Raw genomic sequence first — 27,276 nt, forward strand, 5'->3', positions numbered from 1 at the left:
CCCAAGGGTTTTCAGCCTGCAACTCCTTCTCTCCTTCTGCTTCTCTCTCCTGAACTGAACTCCACTCCGCTGGGACTCCTTCCCACCTGCCTAATCAATCCCTGGCTTCAGCTACCACAACCAATCATTCTCCTTCCATTAGCTTCCTCACACCCAAACCAGCTGAGTTGAGCATTAAACTAATGAGACCAATGATGAGCTCCTGCACACCAGGTTGCCTAACTCCCTTTCTGCCTAGTGGCAGCCACTCTACCCAACCTGCCAGCTTACACCCATGTCTTCCCTGATTGCAGCTAGGAGTCCAGTCCGGGTTCTTCATCTCCCCCTCTGGCTCCTTGCCTGCAATGCCTTCTGGGACTTGTATTTCAGACTGAAACTGCCTTAACCCAACTATCCTGGAGGTGACTTTATCACATTATATAAGTTGATGTCTGTCCCTAACAGATTTCATACCAAGTTCAAAAAATGTAAAATAAAAATAAAAATGAATGGAATAACCAATAATTAAACAATGGATGATATCACATAAAAATTTAGAGATAAATAAATTAAACCATGTATATATAAGTTGATACCTATTCCTAATTGATTTCATACTGTATCTAGGACAATACATATGCAAAGTAAATGTACCTCTTGTGTTGTAGCTGGTTAATAAATCAAGAGAAATATGGCTATATGACTTCTAAAATGGAAAATGGAAAGGTCAATTTTCAACAACGAAAGCAAAAAACAGAGTATTTTAATGACCGATCAAACTATAGATAATATGGTGTAAAAGACACTGAGTGATAAAAGCAGCGATATGCACTATCTTGTGTACCAGATAACTATAAGAAAAAACGTTGTATATCCACCATCATATTACAAAAAGAGACGCTCTCAATGCGCTGTAGGAAAAAATAATAATACATACAGGGATAAATCAAAAAATAGAAAGAAAAATACATGAAAAGATTGCAAAGAATCAGAATTAATATAGTGATACATGGACGTCTAAACATATAATTAAAGAAGTAACTATAGCCGCTCCACTGCGTGAAATCAAATCATGATGAAACAACCAAAGCCGCCAGAGTGGCAAGCATAATCGCAGAATAATGGCAGGGATGTAATAAAAAATCCTACCATGTCTTCCAGGATGAAAAACCTTTATAGAAAGGTGGAAAGTATGCCACGTCTTACAAGGATAGAAACCTTTGAGTACTAAAATACTGCATAACCGGCATAGTTTAAAAATAGGCGTCAAAATAATTACTGTCCAAATGTCACAAACTGAGGACAAGGGCTACAGAAGAAATCTACCATACATTCTTACAAATAAGTTACTTGTAGTATATTCATAGAGCAGTCAAAGCGGATTGCTCACCCTTAAATTAAAGGAACGAAAAAGTCAGCTGTTGAACGCTGTGGTGGCAATGCTCGTCAGTGACGTCAATAGTGTAAACCGAAGGATAAGAGTGACACCACTTAAAAAGGCTGGCTAAGAAGAAATGACACAGGAATAATCATGTAAAACACTTGACGTGTGAGATTATCGCTACTAATTAATGAACGCAGTGATGCAAAGACGTGGCTGATGGTGCACAATACGTGACGTGATCCGTCAATTGAATGTAGTTGAATTGTTAAAGTACTAAAATGTGATGTCTCAACCTAGTAACAAACGTGAATAGCGATGTTATGATGTGACATCAGATGAAATAGTGTATCAAAAAATTATGTGCTAAACCTGTTTCATAAAATTGATAACATCATATGAAGAAAAAAGGTTAATGTTGGTGAATGTGTCAAGTGTAAGTTCAAGATATTGAAAGCCGCTAAGATACAAAATTAGACTGTGTATGGATGGATACATTTTATCTCCCAGTGAATTATAAAGTGTTACATAATAATAAAGTGGGAGGCGGAGCTGGAGGTTGGGAGGCAGGGATAGCGCTGGGCAGACTTATACGGTCTGTGCCAGAGCCGGTGGTGGGAGGCGGGGATAGTGCTGGGCAGACTTATACGGTCTGTGCCAGAGCCGGTGGTTGGGAGGCAGGGCTAGTGCTGGGCAGACTTATACGGTCTGTGCCCTGAAGAGCACAGGTACAAATCAAAGTAGGGTATACACAAAAGTAGCACACATGAGTTGTCTTGTTGGGCAGACTGGATGGACCGTGCAGGTCTTTTTCTGCCGTCATCTACTATGTTACTATGTCTGTTGCATATATGAATTAAAAACGAATAGAAAGGTTTTTATGGCAATATGGAATCCCTACCTGTCCAGCCTAAGTCCTAGGGGAAGAAACCTTATTGTCAACGCCTTGTGATTTCAGACATAGATACCTAATAGGGAGGGGGAGAGGGGGAGGGGAAGGGGGGTGACAAAAGCTTAACGATAGAGTGGTAAAAGTTTTGTGAAGTAAGGGTTTGAAAGCGAAAGTTTGTATAGCTGCATTATTCGCAAAAAGGTAGGCCCTGTACCGACATCAATAAATGTGATATGTAACAAGGGGGGGGGGGGGGGGATCAAAGGGAATAAGGGATAGGGGGGAGGTTAAGGGATAGGGGAGAAAATTTTAAGAAAGTTTGACAGTTGTCTAGTGTGGATATGGTGTAACATGTTGAAATAACAATAAAAAACGTTTAAACATAAAAACGAATAGATACTGTGCACTGTGTGATGTTTAGAAGAATTGTATAAAGACATTTTTAATGTAAAAATTAAATAAACAACTGTTAAAAGTTAAGAGTGATAACAATGAAAATAAGAGGTAGATTATGGTGAGACTTCTAAATGATGATAGTTTATGAATTGTATTAGGCTTATAATATATATTCAAATGAACTTATTTGTGATGATTTACCAATGTGTCTAAACTGTGTAAAATACATTAATTGCAAAGTATGTGCTTATAGCAATTAGTAAATAATTCCAACAGTGAGATGATAAATTTGAGTATAGAAAAAATAATACATACTTAAAACAAAAATCAAATAATTATCATGATGGAAAATAACCAGCTAAATCACCACTATAAAATTACATTAATTATAAAAGTCAAACGTAATAAAAAATTGTTTTAAAAAGTTCCAATTAAATATTAAAAATGTTAATTAAATGGACATCTTAATTTAAAATAACTAAAACTATTAAATAATTTAAGGATTAGAACTAAAACTAGTAAAATAACGCATATGGAAACAGTGTATCCAGTTAAAGGATATATACATAAATGGATATGTGGCTGATGTTGCAAAATATCTGTATTTTTTAGAGGAAGACACTGTAGTCTATTTCCAGGTTGAGTCCATGAGGCTGTAGACTATTGAAATAAAAAAATTAATCTTTGCTCTTCTCTGTTTGATATCATCCATTGATTAATTATTGGTCATTACATTTGATTTTATGTCATATTTCTTTGTTTGAAAATAATTTTTACTTGTTAAATATTTTAATTTTTAATTAATAATATCTAATTTGGTGCATAAAAATGTTTTTATCACATAATTTACATATATAATTATTCACCATTTATTTTTTACTCATATAATTTGTTGTATGTCACTATGGTTATTTTGTCATATTTTTGTATTGAATTTTAATTTTAATGTAGATTTGTTTGACCTCTCATGCAGGCTTTTATGCCGAAACACGGTCGTGTCGGGTCATCTCCAGAGCTAATATGGGTGGGCACTGTGTATATAGGTATAAGCAGTGTTTCTTGCTACAAAATAATGCATTAGAATGCACTTGATGATGGATTTCTAAGTAGTATGCCCAGCATCAACATATGGAAAAACCAATATTTTATAACACAGTTTACACTAGACCAGGCGTAAGTCTACTATAATGGCAAACATCTCAACACACATGACAGGATCCTACAGTATAATTTCAGAAATGATATCCTTCAAACTTTGCTTCCCTACCCCTCTATCCAACCCTGTAGCCCGGCATCAGCCCTTCTCTTCTCTACCCTACCCCCCCCCCCCCACCCATAGCCCAGCATCAGCCCTTCCCTTCCCCATCATCCATCCCATAGCTATGCATCAGCCCCACCCTAACCCCCACCCCTCTCCATAGTCTGGCATCTCCTCCCCCCCAGCATTAAATAAAAAACCTTTTTTTTTTAAATGTCCTGGGCACTGCAGAGGCCACCCCCACCTGGGAACCTGCTTATATTAAATATAACTATTTTTTTAAATGTTACACCTGGGCACTGCAGAGACCATCCCCACTCCAAAACCCAACATTATTGGTGGGGGTGGGCTCTTCACTGCCTAGGGAAAAAAGATGAAATATACCTTTTTTATCCTAGGCAGTGAAGAGCCCACCACCAACATTACACTCACACACACACAAAAAAAAAACACCATTCAGATTAAAACTGAAATGGAGACCCCCCCCCCCCCCCCCCCCTTCTCTCCACCCAAGAAAGCCAGTCTCTAAAAGCAGGGCAATAACAGAAAAAAAATTTTTTCTCCTGTACTCTGCAAAGTACAAAACTAAACAATTTTTTTTTACAAAATGTACATTTCACAAAGCAGGCACATCTCAATCTTTAAAAAAAAATATTAAATAAAAATTTTTTTTTTCTTTTCTACCTTTGTTGTCTGAGCACTTTATTTTTCTGATTGGGCTGGTCCCACTCTCTTCCACTTTCCATGTGTCAGTCTTCTAAATTATTTTCCATTTCTTCTCTTTCCTCTTGTCGTCTTCCTTCCCATCCAATCACCAAGTCCCACTCATTTTCTGCTCTGTTCCCCTTCCCCCCACACTCCTAGCCACATCCATCTTCTGCTTCTTCTCCCTCCCTCCACCCACACCTTCTAGTCTCATCCATCTTCTAAAACCTCTCTCTCCTCCACATATTTCCATTCATCTTCTGCTCCCTCTTCCATCCCTCACACCCCCTTTTCCCAACCATCTTCTGCTCCTTTTCCATCTCTCACTCTTCCCCCCCCCCCCTCCGGTGGTTTCATTTTTTTTAACCCTTTGCCAGCTGGTCTCACCCCCGTCTCTCTTGCTCTCCCTTCCAGCAACCCCCCCTGCTGCCGCCACAGCACTGGAGTCTTCCAGTTCTTTCTCTCCCTCCAGCCCCGTGCTGCCCGGTATCATCCCCTCCCCCTAGTCTTCCAATCCCTTGAGTCGCCAGCAGCTTCATTGAGAAAGCAGTACAAACACTGCTTTAGACCTGTCCCTGGAAGCCCTTCTCTCTCCTACAACTTCCCGCCTACAAGGGAACAGGAAGTTGAAGGAGAAAGAAAGGCTTCTGGGGGCAGGTCTAAAGCAGCGTGTGTACTGCTTTCTCACTGACGCTATCGGCGGATCGGAAGGCTCGGGGGGTGGGGGGCAAGGGCGATACCTGGTGATGCGATGCTGGAAGGAGAGAAAGAAAGATGAATGCATTTTGGAGAGCTGTTCTTTCCTGTCGGCTGCAGGGCTAGGGCAGAACTCAAAGGCTGGCTGTGCACTGACTGGAGGAGCAGGGAAAACTGGGTGGGCCTAAGCTGAGATTGGGTGGGCCTGGGCCCACCCAGGCCCACCCATAGCTACACCCCTGATAAACAGGATGGAGTCGGTCTAGAGAGTGGCTTCAAAATTGCCAAGTGGTCTTGAACATAAAACATACAGGGACAGGCTTATGAACCTCAGTGTGTATAGGCTGGAAGAGAGGAGGGCAAGAGGAGATATGATAGAGATGTTTAAATATCTCAGATGAATCGATGTACAGGAAGTGAGCCTTTTTCAAATGGAGAAAAACTCTGGAATGAAGTTAAGAGGAAATAGGCTTAGGAGGAATCTAAGAAAGTATTTGTTCACAGAAAGGGTGGTGTAAGCATGGAATGGCCTCCCGATGGAGGTCGTGGAGATGAGGACTGTGTCACAATTTAAGAAAGCATGGGACAAGCACGTGGGATCCCTTAGGAAAAGGAAGTTAGTGGTTAGGGAAGATGGGCAGACTGGATGGGCCATTTGGCCTTTGTCTGCCATCATGTTTCTATTGTTTACATTTTTTGGCACATAATTCCCTTTCATTATGTTCAAAACTGCCCCTACTGTCCCTTTACTACTGACTGAGGTGTTGCCCCTCCAATTGCAAGGATTTTTAAAAAATTTGTAAAAGGTCTTTTTATTAAAAGCGTCACAAACATATAATACTGCAAAGCTGCTTAACAAAGCCAGAAGCACATGACAAGATAACCTATAAACACCACAACACTGTCAATTAGAGAATACATAAAGCTCAGTTGAAAACCAACAACCTTTATTTTAATATTATATTTGTGTAGGTATAACGTCGGTCAAACGTTTGAAAGCAAAGGTAAAGCTTACCAATCAAACCTCACTCACCATCCTCCCTACACCATTTATTTCAATAACCGAACACCCTTTTAGCACTAAACACAGCAAAAGCCTCCAGTACAAGTCCGAAAGTTAAATTATTCACCCACCATCCATTTCAATAACTGAACATCCCTTTAACACTAGTTAAAAGTAACTTACGATGCTGTGAAACCAAGGGCCCTTGGTAGCCTATTAAATAAACAAACTGCCATGTCCCATGGAAATTGATTCAATCACAAACTTGGAATCAACCATAAACTGGCCTTGCGCCATCCTGGCATAGCCTTGCTCCAGTCACGCCCCACTTCAGGCTCCCAAAGTATCTGAGTCATGGACTACCTTTGACTGCCCTTATTAAAAACTGTGTGCACCCTGCTTTGGAATTTCAGTTGCTACTCAAAAAGCAGTGCAAGTGTGTATCTCCTACCACACAAAGTAGGTACAAAGATTTAGGGCACCAGTATCTATATGATTTCAATGCACAGCAAGAAAAAAAAGGTTGCCAGCACTCTTGAACTAGTTGAGAAATGTCCCAGCATGACTTCAGTTCTACCAGAGTCTAAAAAGACTGAAATATTAGCATGTGAAAACTTTCTTGTTTATGTTACTGAGAAAGCTGACACAACTCTCAGCTCAGCCAACAACTGCTCAGTGTCTCTTTCGCTGTTTAACCTCGCTTTCTGTAGAGTAAGAGGGAAAGAGAAAGCTCAGGATGTGTTCTGACTCAAGTCAATGTCATGCAAACACAAAACATAGCTATGAAATATATGCACCCACATGTCTATAGTTACATGTGGAGAAAGCAATTTCCACACTTACTGCTGGCACGCAAGCAAATTTTCACATGAAGCTCTCTAACCCTTCAAAAGGAAGATTCTTTTCAAAACTTCAGAGGAGTATCCTGCAGGTACTTTCGGGGTCGTTCCCCCTCTCAGGTAAAAGTAGGCGCACTGTATAAAGGGGAGGGGGAGGGGATAATTTCTAAAGGGGCTTTTTCTGCAGATAAAATACCTACTTATTTGCGGAAGCTCTCTTTGAAAGTTGTCCCCTATATGCATACCAGAAGGAAGCATTTTCAATAACATAAAAATCCCAAGGGCAAAGGGTCACTGTAAGAAGCTGAAAGGATGGAGGGACCTCAGAAAAGACTTTCACTGAGGGGGTGGAGGACACCTGGATCAGACCTAGAGTGGAGGTGATTAGAACCAAAACAATGTCAGATTTCAAGCATGTATAGGACAGGCAGAAAGGGGGGAGAAGAAGAGAGAAGATCAGAGTTAAATAACACCCAGGTTCAGAGCTAGATTGGATAACAAGTGGGATATTTATGTACAGAAGTACGTTTACATGACAAAATGACACTACACAAATTTGTATAGCTAGATGTACTTATCTATATATGAAATAGCATTTTGATTTTTCCATGCCAAATGTCTCTGGTAACTCCAGAGAGAGAGAGAGAAGTCCTCTGCTGAGCAGATGGGAGTGGACAAACTCCTGCAGCAGCAACTCCTCCCCCCCCTCCCCCAACCTTCCCCAGTAAACCTGGATGGCTTGTGGCTCAACACTTGAGCTCAGGCTGCACAATGTGCTCTTCTTTCCTTGCAGAAGGGTTGGGTGGGGTGACATATCATATCTTACCATGAATGCTGCTCTCCACACAGCAGTAATCAATCAGCCTTGCCCCTGGCCAAAGCTGGGTCGCCTGCTTCAGAGTCTGGTAAAATTGGTCTTCTGAAATCCTTTCACCACGGACACTGAGCACCTGACTCTGCCTAAGGGCAAATTCAAACACCTTCTTTAAAAGATATTCTCTTCATAGAACCAGAATAAAAGAAAACATAGACACACAGGGGAGCTGAACAATGGCAGGACAGCTGCAGTGGTGTGCTGGAGCCGGCTTGCACCGGCTCGCAAGAGCCAGTTGTTAACTTTGCTCGACTCTTGCGAGCCGGTTGTTGAAACGCGCAAGCTGGCTCTTCTCCTCCCTCCCTCCCAATCCGGTCCCATCCGTCCCTCCCAATCTGATCCCTGGCTCCCTCCCTCTCGATCCGATTCGGTCCCTCCCGATCCTTCACGTCACCGACCCGACCTGAGTCTTCGCATTCTTCGGGGCAGGCAGTCTTGCCTGCCCACTGCCAGAACTGACTCTCCCCTGCTGGCGCTGCCCGTTTGCACTTTAAAAATGGCCGCCGAGACTTCCAGAGGCGGCCTCGCGAGACTTCTGCTGAAGTCTTGGCAGCCATTTTGAAGTGCGAACCAGCCGGCAGCGCCAGTGGGGGAGTGTCAGTTCTGGCAGCGGGCAGGCAAGACTGCCTGCCCCGAAGAATGCGAAGAGTCAGGTCGGGTCGGTGATGTGAGGGATCGGGAGGGAGGGACCGAATCGGATCGGGAGAGAGGGAGCAGGGGAGGAGAATTCGCCAACAACTCGGGAGGGGGTGGCAGGGGAGACAAGGGAGTCGCTGGGCATTTGTGGATGGAGGGGAAAGGAGGGTCACTGAGTATGGCTGGGTGCATGCAGGGCAGGGGAGAGGAGGCAGGAGGGTCACTGCTGGACATGGGTGGATGGAGGGCAGGGGAAAGGAGGGTCACTGGGTATGGGTGCATGCAGGGCAGGGGAGAGGAGGGTCACTTCTGGACATGGGTGCATGCAGGGCAGGGGAGAGGAGGCAGGAGGGTCACTGCTGGACATGGGTGGATGGAGGGCAGGGGAAAGGGGGGTCACTGGGTATGGGTGCATGCAGGGCAGGGGAGAGGAGGCAGGAGGGTCACTGCTAGACATGGGTGGATGGAGGGCAGGGGAAAGGGGGGTCACTGGATATGGGTGCATGCAGGGCAGGGGAGAGGAGGGTCACTTCTGGACGGGTGCATGCAGGGCAGGGGAGAGGAGGCAGGAGGGTCACTGCTGGACATGGGTGGATGGAGGGCAGGGGAAAGGGGGGTCACTGGGTATGGGTGCATGCAGGGCAGGGGAGAGGAGGGTCACTGGACATGGGTGGATGGAGAGGGGGGAGAGAGAAGAAATGCTGGACATGGATGGAGGGGAGGGAAGAGTGAGGAAGGAGATGAGGGAAAAGAAAGAGAGGAGAAAAACTGCACATGGATGAAGAAAATAGGCAGACGCTGAGGACCAGAAATGAAGAAGAAAGGAGGAAAGGAAAGAAATAAATGGAAAGGAAGCCCTGGAAACGGAGTTAAGAGGACAGATAGCAGCAGAATCGGATACTGAGCCAGCATGATCAGAAAAACAGTCACCAGACAACAAAGGTAGAAAAAAAATCATTTTATTTTCATTATAGTGTTTGGAATATGTTCACTTTGAGAATCAGGTGCTCAACATTAAAAGTTTATATTTATTTACTTATTTATGGCATTTTATCGCACATTAAACATGAATTAGATTGGAACCTGGGATCATTTAATTTTTTTTTCCTGGAGTAATGCATTGCCCCCCCCCAGGCTCTCTCCCCGGCTATAGCCAGCTCTGCAATCTGGGGGGGGGGGGCGCAGAGGGGGACCGGGGAGAGAGCCTGTTGTTAAACATTTACCAGCACACCACTGGACAGCTGTAAGGTAAAATTATGTATCATACCTGATAATTTTCTTTCCATTAATCATAGCTGATCAATCCATAGACTGGTGGGTTGTGTCCATCTACCAGCAGGTGGAGATAGAGAGCAAACTTTTGCCTCCCTATATGTGGTCATGTGCTGCCAGAAACTCCTCAGTATGTCGATATCAAAGCTCCATCCGCAGGACTCAGCACTTAGAGAATTACACCCACGAAGGGACACTCTGCCCAGCTCACCACCGCCGAAACGGGGGAGGGGAATTAACCCAGCTCATCCCCACACAAGTGGGGGAGGGGAATCCGTCCAGCTCATCCCCGCGGAGCGGGGGAGGGACACCACACCCGCCGATGCGGGGGGATCTGGCTTATCCTGCAACCGCAACCGCGGGAGGAGCTGACTGACCCTAACACCGCCGAAGCGGGAGGGGTACAAAGCTGCCCTACAGCCGCACGAAGCGGGAGGGAGTGCCGGCAGAATTTAAATCTCAATCCAGCCCCGTAAAACGGAGGGGAGAGGAATGCAGCAGCTCACTGTAACACAAACTCGTCTCAACTCTTGAAGAATCCAAGTGAAAAAACTTGAACACGAAGTCTTTCTGAAGTAACTGAAGACTAAACTTGAACCTGAAATGCAACCAGAATAAAAACAGTACAGATATCTGGGAGGGGCTATGGATTGATCAGCTATGATTAATGGAAAGAAAATTATCAGGTATGATACATAATTTTACCTTCCATATCATCAAGCTGATCAATCCATAGACTGGTGGGATGTACCGAAGCAGTACTCACCCAGGGCGGGACATTGAAATCCCTGACCTCAACACTGAAGCTCCAAACCGGGCCTCCGCCCGTGCAGCCACAGTCAAGCGGTAATGCTTGGAGAATGTATGAGCCGAAGCCCAAGTTGCCGCCTTGCATATCTCTTCCAAGGAGACGGACCCGGCCTCTGCCATCGAGGCCGCCTGAGCTCTAGTGGAGTGAGCCTTCAGCTGGATAGGCGGCACCTTCCCCGCGGCCACATAAGCCGCTGCAATGGCTTCCTTGACCCATCTTGCCACTGTAGGCTTAGCAGCCTGCAGACCCTTACGAGGACCTGCAAACAGGACAAACAGATGATCCGATTTCCGGAACTCATTGGTCACTTCCAAGTATCTGATGATGACTCGTCTCACATCCAGATATTTAAGAGCAGAGTACTCCTCTGGGTAGTCCTCCCTACGAAAGGAAGGGAGACAGAGCTGCTGATTCACATGGAAGCGAGAAACAATCTTGGGCAGGAAGGAAGGCACTGTGCGAATAGTCACTCCTGCCTCAGTGAACTGCAGAAAGGGCTCTCGACATGAGAGCGCCTGGAGCTCGGAAACACTTCTGGCTGAAGTGATAGCCACCAAAAAGACTGCTTTCAACGTCAGGTCTTTCAGAGATGCCCTCGACAAGGGTTCAAAAGGCGGCTTCTGCAATGCTCTTAGCACCAGGTTGAGATTCCACGCAGGCACCACTGAGTGCAGAGGAGGGCGCAGGTGATTAACTCCCTTGAGAAAGCGCACCACATCTGGCTGCGAAGCCAGGGAAGCACCCTTCAGGCGGCCCCTGAAGCAAGCCAGAGCCGCTACCTGGACTTTAAGGGAAATGAGCGACAGGCCTTTCTCCAGACCTTCTTGCAGGAACGCCAACACTGAAGAAATTGGAGCAGTGAAGGGAGAAAGTGAGCCTGCTTCACACCACGCTGCAAATATACGCCAAACCCTGGCATAAGCAGTAGAAGTAGAGCGCTTCCTCGCTCTCAGCATAGTGGCGATGACCTTGTCTGAGAAGCCCTTCTACCTCAGACGCTGCCGCTCAATAGCCAGGCCGTAAGACCAAAGGGGGAGGGATCCTCCATCACCACGGGACCCTGATGTAACAGGCCCTGCTCCACTGGCAGCCGCAGAGGATTGTCGACTGAGAGCCTGATCAAGTCCGCATACCAGGGACGTCTGGGCCAATCCGGACCCACCAGGATTACCCTGCCGGGATGCTTTGCCACCCGGTCTAGCACCCTGCCCAACATGGGCCAGGGCGGGAACACATAGAGAAGCTCTTGAGTCGGCCACTGTTGGAGAAGAGCATCTACTCCCAGGGATCGAGGGTCCCGTCCTCTGCTGAAAAAGCGCGGCACTTGGCAATTGGCCGATGACGCCATCAGATCTAGGCTCGGCTGGCCCCAGCGCTTCATGATGTCCAAGAACGCCTGAGCAGATAGCTGCCACTCTCCGGGCTCCAAGGTATGGCGACTGAGAAAGTCCGCCTTGACATTCATGACTCTGGCAATGTGGGCCGCTGACAGCTGCTCCAGGTTCGCTTCTGCCCACTGGCATAGATTCATAGCCTCCTTGGCTAGAGGGGCGCTCTTGGTACCTCCCTGGCGGTTGACATAGGCCACAGCCGTGGCATTGTCCGACAGGACCCGTACCGGCTTCAACACCAGTACCGGGATGAACTCCAAAAGCGCCAACCGAATGGCTCTGAGTTCCAGGAGGTTGATAGACCACTTTGCCTCTGCAGGAGACCAGAGCCCCTGCGCTGTCCTTCCCAAGCAGTGGGCTCCCCAGCCCGACAAAGAGGCGTCCGTCGTGACGACAATCCACTCCGGGGTCACCAGAGGCATTCCCGCAGACAACTTGTCTGTCTGCATCCACCAGCTCAGCGCCTTGCGCACTGCTGGGTCCAAGGGAAGGCGCACAGCATAATCCTCCGACATCGGAGTCCAGCGCTGCAGCAGAGATTGTTGTAGTGGTCTCATATGAGCCCTGGCCCAGGGCACTACTTCCATCGTGGCCGTCATAGAGCCCAACAGCTGCACATAGTCCCAAGCCCGAAGAGGAGAGGCTACTAGGAACTGGTCCACCTGAGCCTGAAGCTTGACAATCCGATTGTCTGGCAGGAACACTCTGCCCACTTGGGTGTCGAATCGAACTCCCAGATACTCCAGGGACTGAGTCGGGCGCAGCTGGCTTTTCTCCCAGTTGATGATCCATCCCAGGGAGCTCAAAAGAGCAACTACCCGGTCCACAGCTTTGCCGCACTCTGCATAAGAGGGGGCTCGGATCAACCAGTCGTCCAGATAAGGATGGACTTGTACTCCTTCCTTTCGCAGGAAGGCCGCGATGACCACCATTACTTTGGAAAAGGTCCGCGGAGCAGTAGCCAACCCGAACGGGAGGGCTCTGAACTGGAAGTGTCGTCCCAGGACTGCAAAACGCAGAAAGCGTTGATGAGGAGGCCAGATGGGAATATGCAAGTACGCTTCCTTGATGTCCAAGGATGCCAGGTACTCCCCTGCCTTCACTGCCGCTATAACAGAGCGGAGAGTCTCCATGCGAAAGTGCCGCACTTTCAAGGCCCGATTGACCCCTTTGAGGTCGAGGATAGGCCGGACAGAACCTCCTTTCTTTGGTACCACAAAGTAAATGGAGTAACGCCCCTTGCCAAGCTGACTTTCTGGCACCGGAACGACCGCACCCAGGCGGATCAGATTGTCCAAAGTCTGCTGCACTGCCACAGCTTTGACCGGAGACTTGCAGGGAGAGAGTACAAACCCGTCTCTTAAGGGTCGGCAGAACTCTAGCTTGTAGCCGTCTCTGATGACTTCCAGCACCCAAGCGTCTGAAGTTATTGTGGTCCACTCGCCCAGAAACGAGGACAGCAGTCCTCCAATCTGCACTGGGGCGTGGACCAAGGCCCCGTCATTGGGCACGAGACCCTGGGGGAGGACCGGAGGGAGCACCTCCGGGACGGCGGTCTCTGCGAAAGGAATGCTGCTTGGGGGAGAAATTCCTCTTAAAGGAAGAGGGGGCAGAGGAACCCGACCTGCCCGGGCGGTACCGACGGGCTTCCTGAAACCGTCCTCTGGAGGTACCGGGACGAGTACTAGCCCGAGCCCTGACCTCTGGTAACTTCTTGCCCTTAGACGTGCCGAGATCGGTCACGATTTTGTCCAGCTCGACCCCAAAGAGCAGCTTGCCTTTAAAAGGCAATCTAGCCAGGCGGGATTTAGAGGCGTGGTCAGCAGACCAATGTTTCAGCCAAAGCCACCGTCGCGCAGAGATTGTCTGAGCCATGCCTTTAGCTGAGGCCCTCAAGACATCATACAGCAAGTCTGCCAAATAGGCTAAGCCCGATTCCAGGGCCGGCCAATCAGCCCTCAAGGAATGATCCGAGGGGGAAGCCCGCTGCACCATAGTCAGGCACGCCCTGGCCACATAGGAGCCGCAAACTGAGGCCTGCAAACTTAAAGCAGCCGCCTCAAAGGACGACCTTAAGGCCGCCTCCAATCTTCTGTCTTGAGCATCCTTTAGGGCCGTGCCACCTTCCACCGGCAACGCCATTTTCTTAGTCACCGCAGTGATTAAAGAATCCACGGTAGGCCACAGATAGGCCTCACGTTCACTTTCAGTCAAAGGATAGAGGCGGGACATAGCCCTAGCCACTTTAAGGCTCGCTTCAGGGACATCCCATTGAGCCGAAATTAAGGTGTGCATGACATCATGCACGTGGAAGGTTCTAGGCGGGCGCTTCGTCCCCAGCATAATGGCAGAGCCAACAGGGGCTGAGGGAGAGACGTCCTCCGGAGAGGAAATCTTCAAAGTGTCCATGGCCTGTATCAACAGGTTGGGCAAATCCTCTGAGCTAAAAAGCCGCGCTGCAGAGGGGTCATCCGCTCCATCCGAGCGGGGATCCGTCTCCTCCAAGGAATCCGCAAAGGACCGTTGGGAGAACTCAGATACGCTGCCCTCATCTACATCGGAGGAGACAAAGTCCTCCAAGGCCTGGGAATCAACCCGAGGGCGTTTACCTCTGGGAACCTCAACCTCTTTACCAGACGAGGGAGCAGGGGCAGCGTTTTGCATAATGAAGGCCTGATGCAGCAGCAAAACAAACTCGGGGGAGAAACCCCCCAGACTGTGCACTTCCGCAGCCTGGGCTACAGCCCTAGACGCACCCTCAACCGGCGCTCGCAAGAGCGGGGGAGAGACATGCTGCGCATCCAAAATGGCGTCCGGCGCGACACTCCGCGAAGGAGCCGCGCGGGAAGAACGGCGCTTAACTTTAGCCGCTTTTGTGCCGTCGCCCAAATTAAGGGCGTTCATGGCATTAATGTCTCCAACCTCAAGGGCGGCCCAAGAAGAAGCCGTCCGAGCCGCGTGGCCGGCCAAGATGGCGGAGGCGAGGAGCGGGGGATGGGCGTTTATGGCGGGAAAAACCGCCACGCCGGAGGAAGGACCGGGACATTCATCGGTCACGAAACTGTCACCCAACAAGGGCGAATCAGGCTTTAAGACCCCCGCATCCCCTCTAGAAGCGCTCAAGCGATCCGGGGAGCGACTCTTTGCGCCCTCGCCCTCCGACGCCATATGCCACGAGGAGAAGAATCGGGGAACCCCCTGCCCGCTATAAAAAGGTAAAAATTACCTGCTTGCCGCTCCGAGCTGTAACGACCTGGTGTCCCAGTGAGTAGCTGCAATAAACGTTTAAATAAACGTCGAAATAAACGCCTTTAAGGACGTTCAAAATTTTTTTTTTTTTTTTTTTTTTACGGAGCCAGCGGGAGGGGGGAGAAAAGGAGGGACCTGGCACCACCAGGTTTGCACTTGCTCAAAAAAGAGCCCTCAACCCCAGGCACTCAACAAAACCTAAGAATTAGGCTTGGAGGCCTAGCCAGAGCTGCTGCTGTGTGTGACCACCACCTGCTGAGATAGAGAACATACTGAGGAGTTTCCGGCAGCACATGACCACATATAGGGAGGCAAAAGTTTGCTCTCTATCTCCACCTGCTGGTAGATGGACACAACCCACCAGTCTATGGATTGATCAGCTTGATGATATGGAACTACAATTAATACCATCACTAAGTGCTTCTGTGGCTGATTTTAAATCACTGGAAAGAGGAAGAATTAAGTTCAAATTTTATTTATGTAAAAATCTTATTTCTTGCTTTAGCCTCAGATCTTCTTTGTCCTTTTTTTTTTTTTTTTTTTACTTTAAAAGAAAGGGCAACACATTTTTCTGGTCCCTCTCCTCAGCCTCCACAAAGCAAAGGATTACACCTCCCCGAAAGCACTGGGCTAAACCAAGACTGGATCACATTATTTCACCCCCCATGTCAACCCATCAGAAAGGTCCCTTGATGTCAAAATTTTGGGAGAGATACCAGGATTAAAAGCACTTGACCCTTGACTTTGTGTCTTATAACTCAGCAGGAAGTATAGGAAACCCCAGAACTTACACACTGTAAAGAACACTGAGAACATCCACTTGAGGGAGATTTGGCAACTAATTTGACTGGATGTACAAGACGTATTCCAGGCTACTACAAATACCAAGCTCTTATCCAAACTACATTTTATGCACAAATACCAACAGTTACTTTAGCATGGATCATGCAGTTAGAACATGCCCAGCAATGAGACACAAAAACAATTCAAACTCCACATGTTTTCACTGGTTGAAGTTTGTAATCATTAAATCAGGTACATGCCCCTTCAACAAAGCTGCTGCCTCACTCCTCTGCTATCCAGGCGCACACATCTCTTTCAAGGGCTTCACCCATTTTATGGGAACGTCCTTATTACATTTCTGATCTGGGACTACCAAGAAAACAACAGCATCAGCTTAATGACTGTTTTCCCCTTCCCATATTGACCAGGCCTACAGATGTTTTGAAGGCCTGGTACACAGTCCCTGGAAGGGGGGGGGGGGGGGGGAGTCTGAGCTATAGTCATAGTGCAATGTCGACATCTAGTGGCTGGATTTAAACCTATGACAGCAGGGTTCTGGTGCATGGCTCGCTGCCCAGGAAGCTACTATATCATTAAAGTAAACTGGAAGGGGACATTCCTTCGCTTGTTGTGAATGAAGGCTCATGGTGCTAGATCCCAGCCTCAGTTTCAATGGAGCTGGAAGCACAATGGAACAGGAGGAAATTGCTAAGCCAAGAAAAAAAAAAAAAGAAAAACAAACCAGTAGCAGAAAATGAGTAGCCACACTGGTCCAGGTGAAATCTGGACTGTGTAGTCAGCAACACTTTTTACGAGCTCACAACTTGACTTATCTATGGGTTGTTATAAAACAAGCTTCCAAGTTCTCTTGGTTCTGAAAACAAGTGACTTAAATAGAGAATCCCCACCTGAAGAGCAGCTGGACCACTGGACACTGGTTGTAGAATCCAGTCACCTTCACAACATCGCCAGTCCGATACCTAGGGGAGCAAGAACAATTTGAGATTATACAAAGATTTCAGATTATACAAAGATCTATACAGTGGGGGAAATAAGTATTTGATCCCTTGCTGATTTTGTAAGTTTGCCCACTGACAAAGACATGAGCAGCCCATAATTGAAGGGTAGGTTATTGGTAACAGTGAGAGATAGCACATCACAAATTAAATCCGGAAAATCACATTGTGGAAAGTATATGAATTTATTTGCATTCTGCAGAGGGAAATAAGTATTTGATCCCTCTGGCAAACAAGACCTAATACTTGGTGGCAAAACCCTTGTTGGCAAGCACAGCGGTCAGACGTCTTCTGTAGTTGATGATGAGGTTTGCACACATGTCAGGAGGAATTTTGGTCCACTCCTCTTTGCAGATCATCTCTAAATCATTAAGAGTTCTGGGCTGTCGCTTGGCAACTCGCAGCTTCAGCTCCCTCCATAAGTTTTCAATGGGATTAAGGTCTGGTGACTGGCTAGGCCACTCCATGACCCTAATGTGCTTCTTCCTGAGCCACTCCTTTGTTGCCTTGGCTGTATGTTTTGGGTCATTGTCGTGCTGGAAGACCCAGCCACGACCCATTTTTAAGGCCCTGGCGAGGGAAGGAGGTTGTCACTCAGAATTGTACGGTACATGGCCCCATCCATTCTCCCATTGATGCGGTGAAGTAGTCCTGTGCCCTTAGCAGAGAAATACCCCCAAAACATAACATTTCCACCTCCATGCTTGACAGTGGGGACGGTGTTCTTTGGGTCATAGGCAGCATTTCTCTTCCTCCAAACACGGCGAGTTGAGTTCATGCCAAAGAGCTCAATTTTGTCTCATCTGACCACAGCACCTTCTCCCAATCACTCTCGGCATCATCCAGGTGTTCACTGGCAAACTTCAGACGGGCCGTCACATGTGCCTTCCGGAGCAGGGGGACCTTGCGGGCACTGCAGGATTGCAATCCGTTATGTCGTAATGTGTTACCAATGGTTTTCGTGGTGACAGTGGTCCCAGCTGCCTTGAGATCATTGACAAGTTCCCCCCTTGTAGTTGTAGGCTGATTTCTAACCTTCCTCATGATCAAGGATACCCCACGAGGTGAGATTTTGCGTGGAGCCCCAGATCTTTGTCGATTGACAGTCATTTTGTACTTCTTCCATTTTCTTACTATGGCACCAACAGTTGTCTCCTTCTCGCCCAGCGTCTTACTGATGGTTTTGTAGCCCATTCCAGCCTTGTGCAGGTGTATGATCTTGTCCCTGACATCCTTAGACAGCTCCTTGCTCTTGGCCATTTTGTAGAGGTTAGAGTCTGACTAATTCACTGAGTCTGTGGACAGGTGTCTTTCATACAGGTGACCATTGCCGACAGCTGTCTGTCATGCAGGTAACGAGTTGATTTGGAGCATCTACCTGGTCTGTAGGGGCCAGATCTCTTACTGGTTGGTGGGGGATCAAATACTTATTTCCCTCTGCAGAATGCAAATAAATTCATATACTTTCCACAATGTGATTTTCCGGATTTAATTTGTGATGTGCTATCTCTCACTGTTACCAATAACCTACCCTTCAATTATGGGCTGCTCATGTCTTTGTCAGTGGGCAAACTTACAAAATCAGCAAGGGATCAAATACTTATTTCCCCCACTGTATAAGGTCTTCTGACATGGCCATCTGTGAAGAACTTTCAAAAGGGATGAGGGGAGGGAAGAAACTTATTGTAACAATTACAGCAGGATAAAAAGATACAAGGAGATAAAATGACCCATCCAAGGTCATACAGAGCTAAAAACTAGATTGGCTGTTTGTCATTTATGCATTTGGATACCATTTAAGTAAATGCAAATCAAACTTGACAAGATAACCAATATTTAAAAAATTATCTTGAGTCCCTGACGCAGCCCTTGTGTGGGCGAAACATGCCTTGTGCTGGGGTTTTTTTTTATTGTGTTTTGCGTGCTGTAGTAAATAAACCTTTGGAGAAATATTTTTTGTCTGATCTGCTGCCTTGTGCCACCTTATTGGCTTTGACCTGAAAGAGAGAAAAAACCAGAGTCTCTCTCAGACCTCTCTGAGAAACACACAGCTTTTTTTTCTCTCTCTCTCTCTCTGACCCTCCAACAAAGCTCAAGGACAATCACTTAGGGTTAAAGTGTTCAAGAGGTGAAGTTAGAATAAAAAATTGTATATGTTTGCTCCTAGGCTCAAGTACAAAAAAAACCCAAACTGTATCACAATGCTTTGCAGAAATAAATCTAATACATAAACAAAGTCAAGCTTTGTAAAATAACCATTTTCTAATGTGTCATCCATTAGATATTGGATTTCCAAGCAACGATGGGTAATTCAGCTGGTAGGAAGATAAAATGGCTCACCCACTAACATACAGAGTCAAAGGGACATAAAAAGACCCACCCAAGATTGCACGAGCCAGTCATTAGCAGAGCTGAGATTTGAACCAAGACACAGAAAGAGATGGCGAATGGATTATACAAAGTCCACGGTAGATTGAGAGAAGTCTGGTGCTAATTCCAGGTCAACACTTTACCTCGACAGTCAGAGTAAAGAGGAACTCAGAGGCAAAGGATTACACTTTGATTTTAAGGAATCCTGGCCCAAATTTCACAGCTTTGGAGTTACCAATAGTTGCTGGATATCAGCCAAGAGCCAACAGAGCCCAAGGGAAGAAAAGGTCATTCCTTCCTACGATTCCTTTACCTGGATAGGCAGGGTAGCCCACAAGTGACTAATAACACGTAAAGTCAACGTTTGTGTTCATAAACACATCTATGGTTTATTTGTTTTGATATACTGCATATAAATCTAAGCAGCACACAGCACATTAAAATCACAATGAAACAAAAAAATAAACATAAACAGAAAATAGTAGTGCTCAAATACCAGATCATCCTTCAGGGGTGAGGTGATCACCGAAGGATCCTCCCCACAATAACCAGGCCCCCTGCAACCAGACGCAGAATCTAAGGCAAGGCAGAATTGGTATGCAGATCCTGGGCTCATTCAATAATACTTGGGGAGAATGTTTCAGTAGGAACGTGCAGGACGTCAGGACTCACGTCAGAAACAGAATCCAGATCAGCAACGCGCTGGACTCGGAGACCGGCGTTGAGGAGGACTTCGGCTGGCGGGAGTTGGGGACTCCTGCTGGCGGCGGTGGGGGAGGGTTGGCGGCGGGAGGGGTTGAATGTGGTGGGGGAGGATCGGCGGGGGTGAAAGCAGGGGGGCCAGGGCTAAATCTGCGGGGGCCCATGCCCCGTGGCACCACCTAGCTACGCCCCTGCTAAGGATACATGATGGCTGATAAGAGATAAGTAAGTTGAAAAGAAAGCTGGGGGCACCACCCTAGAACACATGAAAAGTCAGTACCAAAATCTTTGATCCAAAAAGGTATGGGAAGCCAGTGTTCTCCTTGTATGTATGTGTTCCTAGTACCTGGGGCATCACTGTCTGTATGGAGGTAAGTATACGAGAAAGTGGGACTGGAGGAAGGCTAGACAAACCTCGAGAACAATATAATAAAAGTTTATTAAATAAAATATATGCAAAGGTAAAATAAAATACATATTCCAAATATAGTGTATGTAAAACAATGCACAATGAAATAAATATGTTAAAAAACAGTAATGTAAACTAAGTAGTAATATACACTGAGAGTAATACGGCACCATGTTTCGGCATGTAAAGTGCCTGCCTCAGGAGTCTGCAATAAACAAGTAAAAGAGTAAAACAGTGATAAAACATATACATGAGCATCAATCGAAAGAATAATAATCAATAATAATAATCAATTTGAATAATAATCATTCATATAAAAAAAATCAAACATATAAAAGACAAGTGACCGACTCACCCACAAATGCGCAGTAGAGACTTCCCTCTCTGTCCCGCCCTCGCGTCAAGACGTGATGATGTCAGAGGGCGGAACAGAGAGGGAAACAGACGCTGCTGGCCTGCCGCTGCCGAGCTTGGAGACGAAGGAAAGGAACATCGCCGGCACACCAACCTCCACCCTCTCCCCCATCCCCGACGTTGTTGCCGCCACTCCCTCTCCCCTCCGTATCGGGCCCCCTGCACTGACATGACAGCGCCTCTCACCTTCGTGTGAAAGCGCTGCAGGCAGCAGCAGATCGCTCTGCTGCTGCCTGCAGCGCTTCCACACGGAGGTGAGAGGCGCTTTCATGTCAGTGCAGGGGGCCCGGCACGGAGGGGGGGAGGGAGCGGCGGTGAGGAGGGTAGCTGGACATGGGGGGGGAGGGCAGGGGGTAGAGAGGAGGGTTGCTGGACATGGGGGGAGGGCAGGGTAGAGAACAGGGTGGTGGGGGAGGGCAAGGAAAAGAGGAGGGTTGATGGATATGGGGGGAGGGCAGGGGAGAGAGGAGGGTCGGTGGACGGGGGGAGGGCAGGGGAGAGAGGAGGTTTGCTGGACATGGGGGGAGGGGCAGGGGAGAGAGCTGGGTTGCTGGACATGGATCGATGGAGGGGAGGGCAGGGGAGAGAGAAGGGTTGCTGGACATGGGGGGAGGGCATGGGAGAGAGCAGGGTTGGTGGAAGGGGGGGAGGCCAAGAGAAAGAGGAAGGTTGATGATATGGGGGGAGGGCAGGGGAGAGAGGATGGTTGGTGGACAGGGGGAGGCCAGGGGATACAGGAGGGCTGCTGTACATGGGGGGGGGAGGGCAGGGGAGAGAGCAGGGTTGCTGGACATGGAGGTGAGAATTACAAATCTCGCCCGTTTTAACGGGCTTAATGGCTAGTATGAATCATAAAAAAGGTAAAACATATTTAAGAAGATTTACATGGGAAGTGTGAAACACATTTGAGGTATAAATAAGAGCACCAAAAATATCAAATGCATATGTAAAGGATATAAAGCAGAGCACTAGAAATATAACGAATGTATACAAAGTAAAGGTGTACTTGAGACATGCCAGAATGTACAGGTGCGTAATTATAAATGCATAATAAAAGTATATGTATAACATATGATCATTCATGTACATAAGAAATGAATATAAAATTGTAAATAAATGAATCATAAAAAAAGTAAAAACATCGGGAAATTTTACATAAAAATAGGTAATGATATAAGATATAAAAAACATTTGTATGGAGATAAGAGCAGATCATGTGTATAACTGATACTACAGTAGGAACATTCGGAGGACCAGTTTCAAATGTGGGCCCGTACCTGCATAGCCCTGTACCACTGCTTATCACCAGCTCATACAACCCACTCTCCTTCACATCCCACATGCACATGGTTGGAGGCTGCTGGTCACCCTTCTCTAATTGATCCACAGGGAGGAATTCACAGAACATGGATCTGGGACATAAAACATAGCTCTGCTCCATCTTCTCAGGCCAAAGATTCACCCCAATGAGACCTAAAAGTGTCAAAAGAGAATTGTTCTGATCACATGTGCTCTACATTCAGGGCCCCTTCCTTCACACCAGCTCCTAATCTCCCTTCCCAACACTCCTTCCCCAGACTACTCCACCCAGTGGTGTGCTGAAGCAGGCTCTCACAGGCTCGCAAGAGCTGGTTGTTAAGTTTTTAAGAATTTTGGGAGCCGGTTGTTAAGTAAGGACCTCCATGTCTACTCTAACAACTGGCTCCCAAAATGTGGGCTTGGGCCCCCCGCTGAATTCTCTTTTACTTTGCTGGTGGGGATGCTGAGCCCTGCCAGCCAAGTAAATAGACTACTGCTGCTCCCCGCTCCTTGTTTCCAGCTCTGGTCAGCAGGCTGAGACTTCTCGAGCATGTGAGAGAAGTTCCAGCATGCTGCTCAGAGCAAGACGTTGGGAGTGGTGGCTGCCAGCAAAGGTATGCCTAGCGTGCCCGCACGAAGGGAGGGAGGAGAGAGAGGCAAGTGTTGCTCCCCCCCCCCCCCCCCCCAGCCCTTCCAACTGCAGAGCTGGCTACGTCCGGAGAAAGAGCCTGTTGTTAAAAATTTACCAGCACACCCCTGACTCCACCCAACAAATTCTGCCAGAGGTTCCCCCTTGTGACGAAAAGAAAAGGAATGTGACTCCCTGGTACACTTATAGCAAGTTTCTTTTTCTTCTTGAACCAGAGTGGCACAGCACTGAAAATAAAAACTATCTTTTGCTATAAAAATAAACTAATGGTGGTTATCAGTCTTTCAGTGTTAGAACACACACACAGAACCTTTGGAAAGCGAATCAAACTCATTTCAATGTTGGGCCATATGCATGCTTGATAATTAATGCTCCTTGAAGTCCCTCCTTCCAGTGAGCAGAGACAGCAGCATCTGATGACTTCCCATATTTACACTGATAGTATAGTAATTTTCCAGTATTGCCCTCTTGATAGTGAAGGAATTCCTCTGGTAAGGCACATCTCCTCCAGCGTAGCACAGCTCCACTTTGCTCAAGAGAGGACCTCCCATCTCCCAGAGACGTCCAAATCGGTATAATCAAAACCCGATTTTGGACATCTCCAACTGCAGTCTGTCACAAGGACGACCAAATCTCAGGGGGGCATATCGGAGGCATGGTGAAGGCGGGACTTGGGCGTGCCTAAGACTTGGACGTCTTTGAGCCATAATTGAAAAAAGCAGGGACGTCCTAAAGTAAAACAGACGTTTTCACCCGGATGTGGTTTTTTTTACGAATAAGGCGCCTAAAATGACCAGATGACCACCGGAGGGAATTGGGGGATGACCTCCCATTACTCCCCCAGTGGTCACTAACCCCCTCCCACCCTCAAAAAAACATCTTTACAAATATTTTATGCCAGCCTCTATGCCAGCCTCAGATGTCATACTCGGGTCCATGACAGCACATGCAGATCCCTGGAGCAGTTTTAGTGCTTGCAGTGCACTTCAGACAAGCGGACCCATGCCCATACCCCCACCCCCCCCTATCTGTTATGTTTGTGGAGGAAACCCACTGTACCCACATCTAGGTGCTCCCCTTCACCCGTAAGGGCTATAGTAGTGGTGTACACTTGGGGGGGGGGTAGTGGATTTTGGGGGGCTCAGCACACATGGTAAGGGAGCTATGTACCTGGGAGAAATTAATGAAGTCCACTGCAATGCCCCCTGGGGTGCCTGGTTGGTGTCCTGGCATGTCAGGGGGACCAGTGCACTACTAATGTTGGCTCCTCCCACGGCCAAATGGCTTGCATTTGGATGTTTTAGACAAGGACATCTTTGATTTCAAAAATCGCCAAAAGTCAAAGATGACCATGTCTAGGGATGTCCAAATCTAAGGATGTCCTTGGTATTTTCAAAACGATAGATGGACGTCTATCTTTTTTCAAAAATACGGTCCCCCCCCCCCCCCCCCCCGGATTTGGATGTTTTACAAGGACGTCCAAATCCAAACATAGACGTTTCTTTTGAAAATGCCCCTCTATCTCTCCTATCCATAACCTCCCCTCTGTGTCCCTGTCCTGTTCAGCATTTGCCCTCTGTGTCCCCTTCCCTATTACCCCATGTTCAGCATTTGCTCTCTGAGTCTCCTTCCCTTCCCATGTTCCTCACCCTTCTTTCTCCCTCTCTCCTGCACTCCCACCCCAGGGCCAGTATCTCTCTCCCTCTTCTCTCCCCTACTTCATAGTACTGCATCTCATTCTCCCCCTCCCCAGATCCAGCTTTTTCCCAGTCTCTTCTCCCCCATGCGCCCCACCTTTCTCTCCCCTCCCCCTCTCGTTTTCCTTTCATCTGGCATCACTCTCGTTCCTTTCTCCACCCCCTCCCCCATTCCCCTGTCATCGCTTTCCTTCCTCTCTCCACCAGCCTTTTCCCTTGGGTCTGGTATCCCTCTCTCCACCCCCTCTTCCCTTAGATCTGGCATCACATCACATTCTCCTCTCTCCACCCCCCTTTCCCTTTGGTCTTACTGGTATCGTTCTCCCTCCGTACTCTCTCCCCCCCCCCCCCCAACTAGTGCAGTATTGCTCGTCCCCTCCTCACTCCATGCCCGCTACTAAATGGACTTGGGAAAAATCCACAATTCCAGGAATAACATGTATAGAATGTTTGTACGTTTAGGAAGCTTGCCAGGTGCCCTTGGCCTGGATTGGCCGCTGTCGTAGACAGGATGCTGGGCTCGATGGACCCTTGGTCTTTTCCCAGTGTGGCATTACTTATGCTCCTGCATGCCTCTAAGCTTCCAGGCCCGCCAGCAGCGTCTCATCGATGAAAGGGCTGCCTTCAGCCCAGGGGCGTATCTGCGTGGGGCCACAGGGGCCTGGGCCCCCGCAGATTTCGCCCTGGCCCCCCTCCCCGCCGTCAACCCTCCCCCGCTGCTTACTTTTGCTGGCGCCGAGGTCCGACCCGCAATCTCCGTTTTTCGTCTTCCTCCGTGGCCATGCTTCCAGGAAGTAACGCTGCAGTGCTGATTCGTTGAATCCAGTTCGGCGTCTGACGTCAGACGTCGAACTGGATTCAACGAATCAGCACTGCAGCGTTACTTCCTGGAAGCATGGCCACGGAGGAAGACGAAAAACGGAGATTGCGGGTCGGACCTCGGCGCCAGCAAAAGTAAGCAGCGGGGGAGGGTTGACGGCGGGGAGGGGGTGGAGAGAGGCGGCGGCGGCGTGGGGGGAGGGGGAGGGAGGCAAAAATGTGCCCCCCCTCTCTGGCTGTGGCCCCCCCTACCGCCGGATTCCAGATACGCCCCTGCTTCAGCCTGCCCCGGAAACCTCCTGTATGCAGCTTCCACTGAAGGCAGCGCTTAATTTGCTGATGCTGCTGGAGGCATCGAAGTTTAAAGATCAGCAGAGTGGAAGGGGGGGGGGAGAGTGAGAAAATGTGGGATACAAATGAAACAAACAAACAAATAAATACCACACTAGTTGGGGGGGGGGGGAGGGGAGACAGGACACCCATGAACCACCGCACCAGTCGGGGGGAAGACGTCCATGGCAGCACCCCGCCCTAGAAACACCACTGCCTTTAGGTATGTGCTGGGACCCTGTGGCTCGGGGGGAGGAGAGGCAAACCGGCTTGCCGTGCCTCAATAACTGTCTCGCAAAATGATGAGTTGTGCATGCCTTCCAGCAGGTGGAGACTGAGAAAAAAAAACTGTGACTCTAGGGAGAGCCAATAAGAGCCCTTGCCAGCTAGAGAAAGATCCAGTAAAACAGTATCAAAGCAGAGAGAAGTAAAAGAAACATATGTGCATCCAAAAGCCTGAGAGGCCACAGGCACATTGCCAACCAAGGGTACGTGCCCCAGAGAAACTAATGTCTCAATGACATGTCTTTGTGTATCGCGCCCAACAGGTGATATAGAGAGTCATAGAAATAGCAGTCGTATTTTGTTTTTGTTTAAACCGCAAACAAGCAACACAGCTCACAAGAAAAAAACCTTAGAGACCTCTTGAAGTAACAGAATTTCTGAAGGCGGGATCTGGGCCGGTTCGGAGGGACTAAAGGAAAGCAAATTAGCAGGTACGGCCTAATTTCTCTTTCCTTAGCATCCCTCTGGACCAGCCCAGAATGTGACTGATGGGAAGTAACAAACCAGTACGTTCATGGGAGGGACCCTAGCAGCCCCACCGTTAAGACTTTTTCCTCAAAAACAGCCTGCTGACGACTGAGGACGTCCACACGATAGTGCTTTGAAAAGGAGTGTAATGAAGACCAAGTCACTGCCCTACAAATGTCTTCAGGAGGGACCAAACAACGCAAAGCCCAAAAAGTCGCTTGACCTCTGGTAGTATGTGCTTTAACTCCTTCTGGCACAGTCCTCCCAGCAAGCAGATAAGCTGAAGCTATCATCTCTTTAAGCCAGCGAGAAATAGTGGCCTTAGAAGCCATAAGCCCCTTGCGTGAACCTCCTAGCAGAATAAACAACCGATCGGAGTGACGAAACTCTTCTGTAGGCTTAACATAGTGCTTCAGAATTCTCTTGACATCCAAACTTTTCAAGCGACGCTGTTCCTTTGAACCAGAAGAAGAACCTAGCACTGGCAACACCACCTGTTGAGATAAATGAAAATGAGATAACACCTTGGGTAAAAGGAAGGGACCGGACGCAGAAAGACCCAATCCAAGCTGAACTTCAAAAACGGCAACCTACACGAAAGGGCTTGCAACTCCGAGACCTGCCTGGCCGAGGCGATAGCCACTAAAAACACT

General features: G+C 47.8%; 1 protein-coding gene across 4 annotated transcripts in view; it reads right to left on the minus strand.

The window, feature by feature from the left end:
* GHDC (GH3 domain containing) overlaps positions 1–27,276 on the minus strand; it is a 103,378-nt gene that overhangs the window by 24,687 nt on the left and 51,415 nt on the right. For all 4 annotated transcript variants that reach the window (XM_030221611.1, XM_030221609.1, XM_030221610.1 and 1 more), the window contains 3 exons: positions 22,354–22,549; positions 17,074–17,145; positions 7,976–8,109 (listed from right to left, as the gene is read on the minus strand). In XM_030221611.1, coding sequence (XP_030077471.1) covers positions 7,976–8,109; positions 17,074–17,145; positions 22,354–22,549 — 402 coding nt within the window. The remainder of the gene's footprint in view (positions 1–7,975; positions 8,110–17,073; positions 17,146–22,353; positions 22,550–27,276) is intronic.

Source organism: Microcaecilia unicolor, chromosome 12, assembly GCF_901765095.1.
Source record: "Microcaecilia unicolor chromosome 12, aMicUni1.1, whole genome shotgun sequence".
Classification (NCBI taxonomy): Eukaryota; Metazoa; Chordata; class Amphibia; order Gymnophiona; family Siphonopidae; genus Microcaecilia; species Microcaecilia unicolor.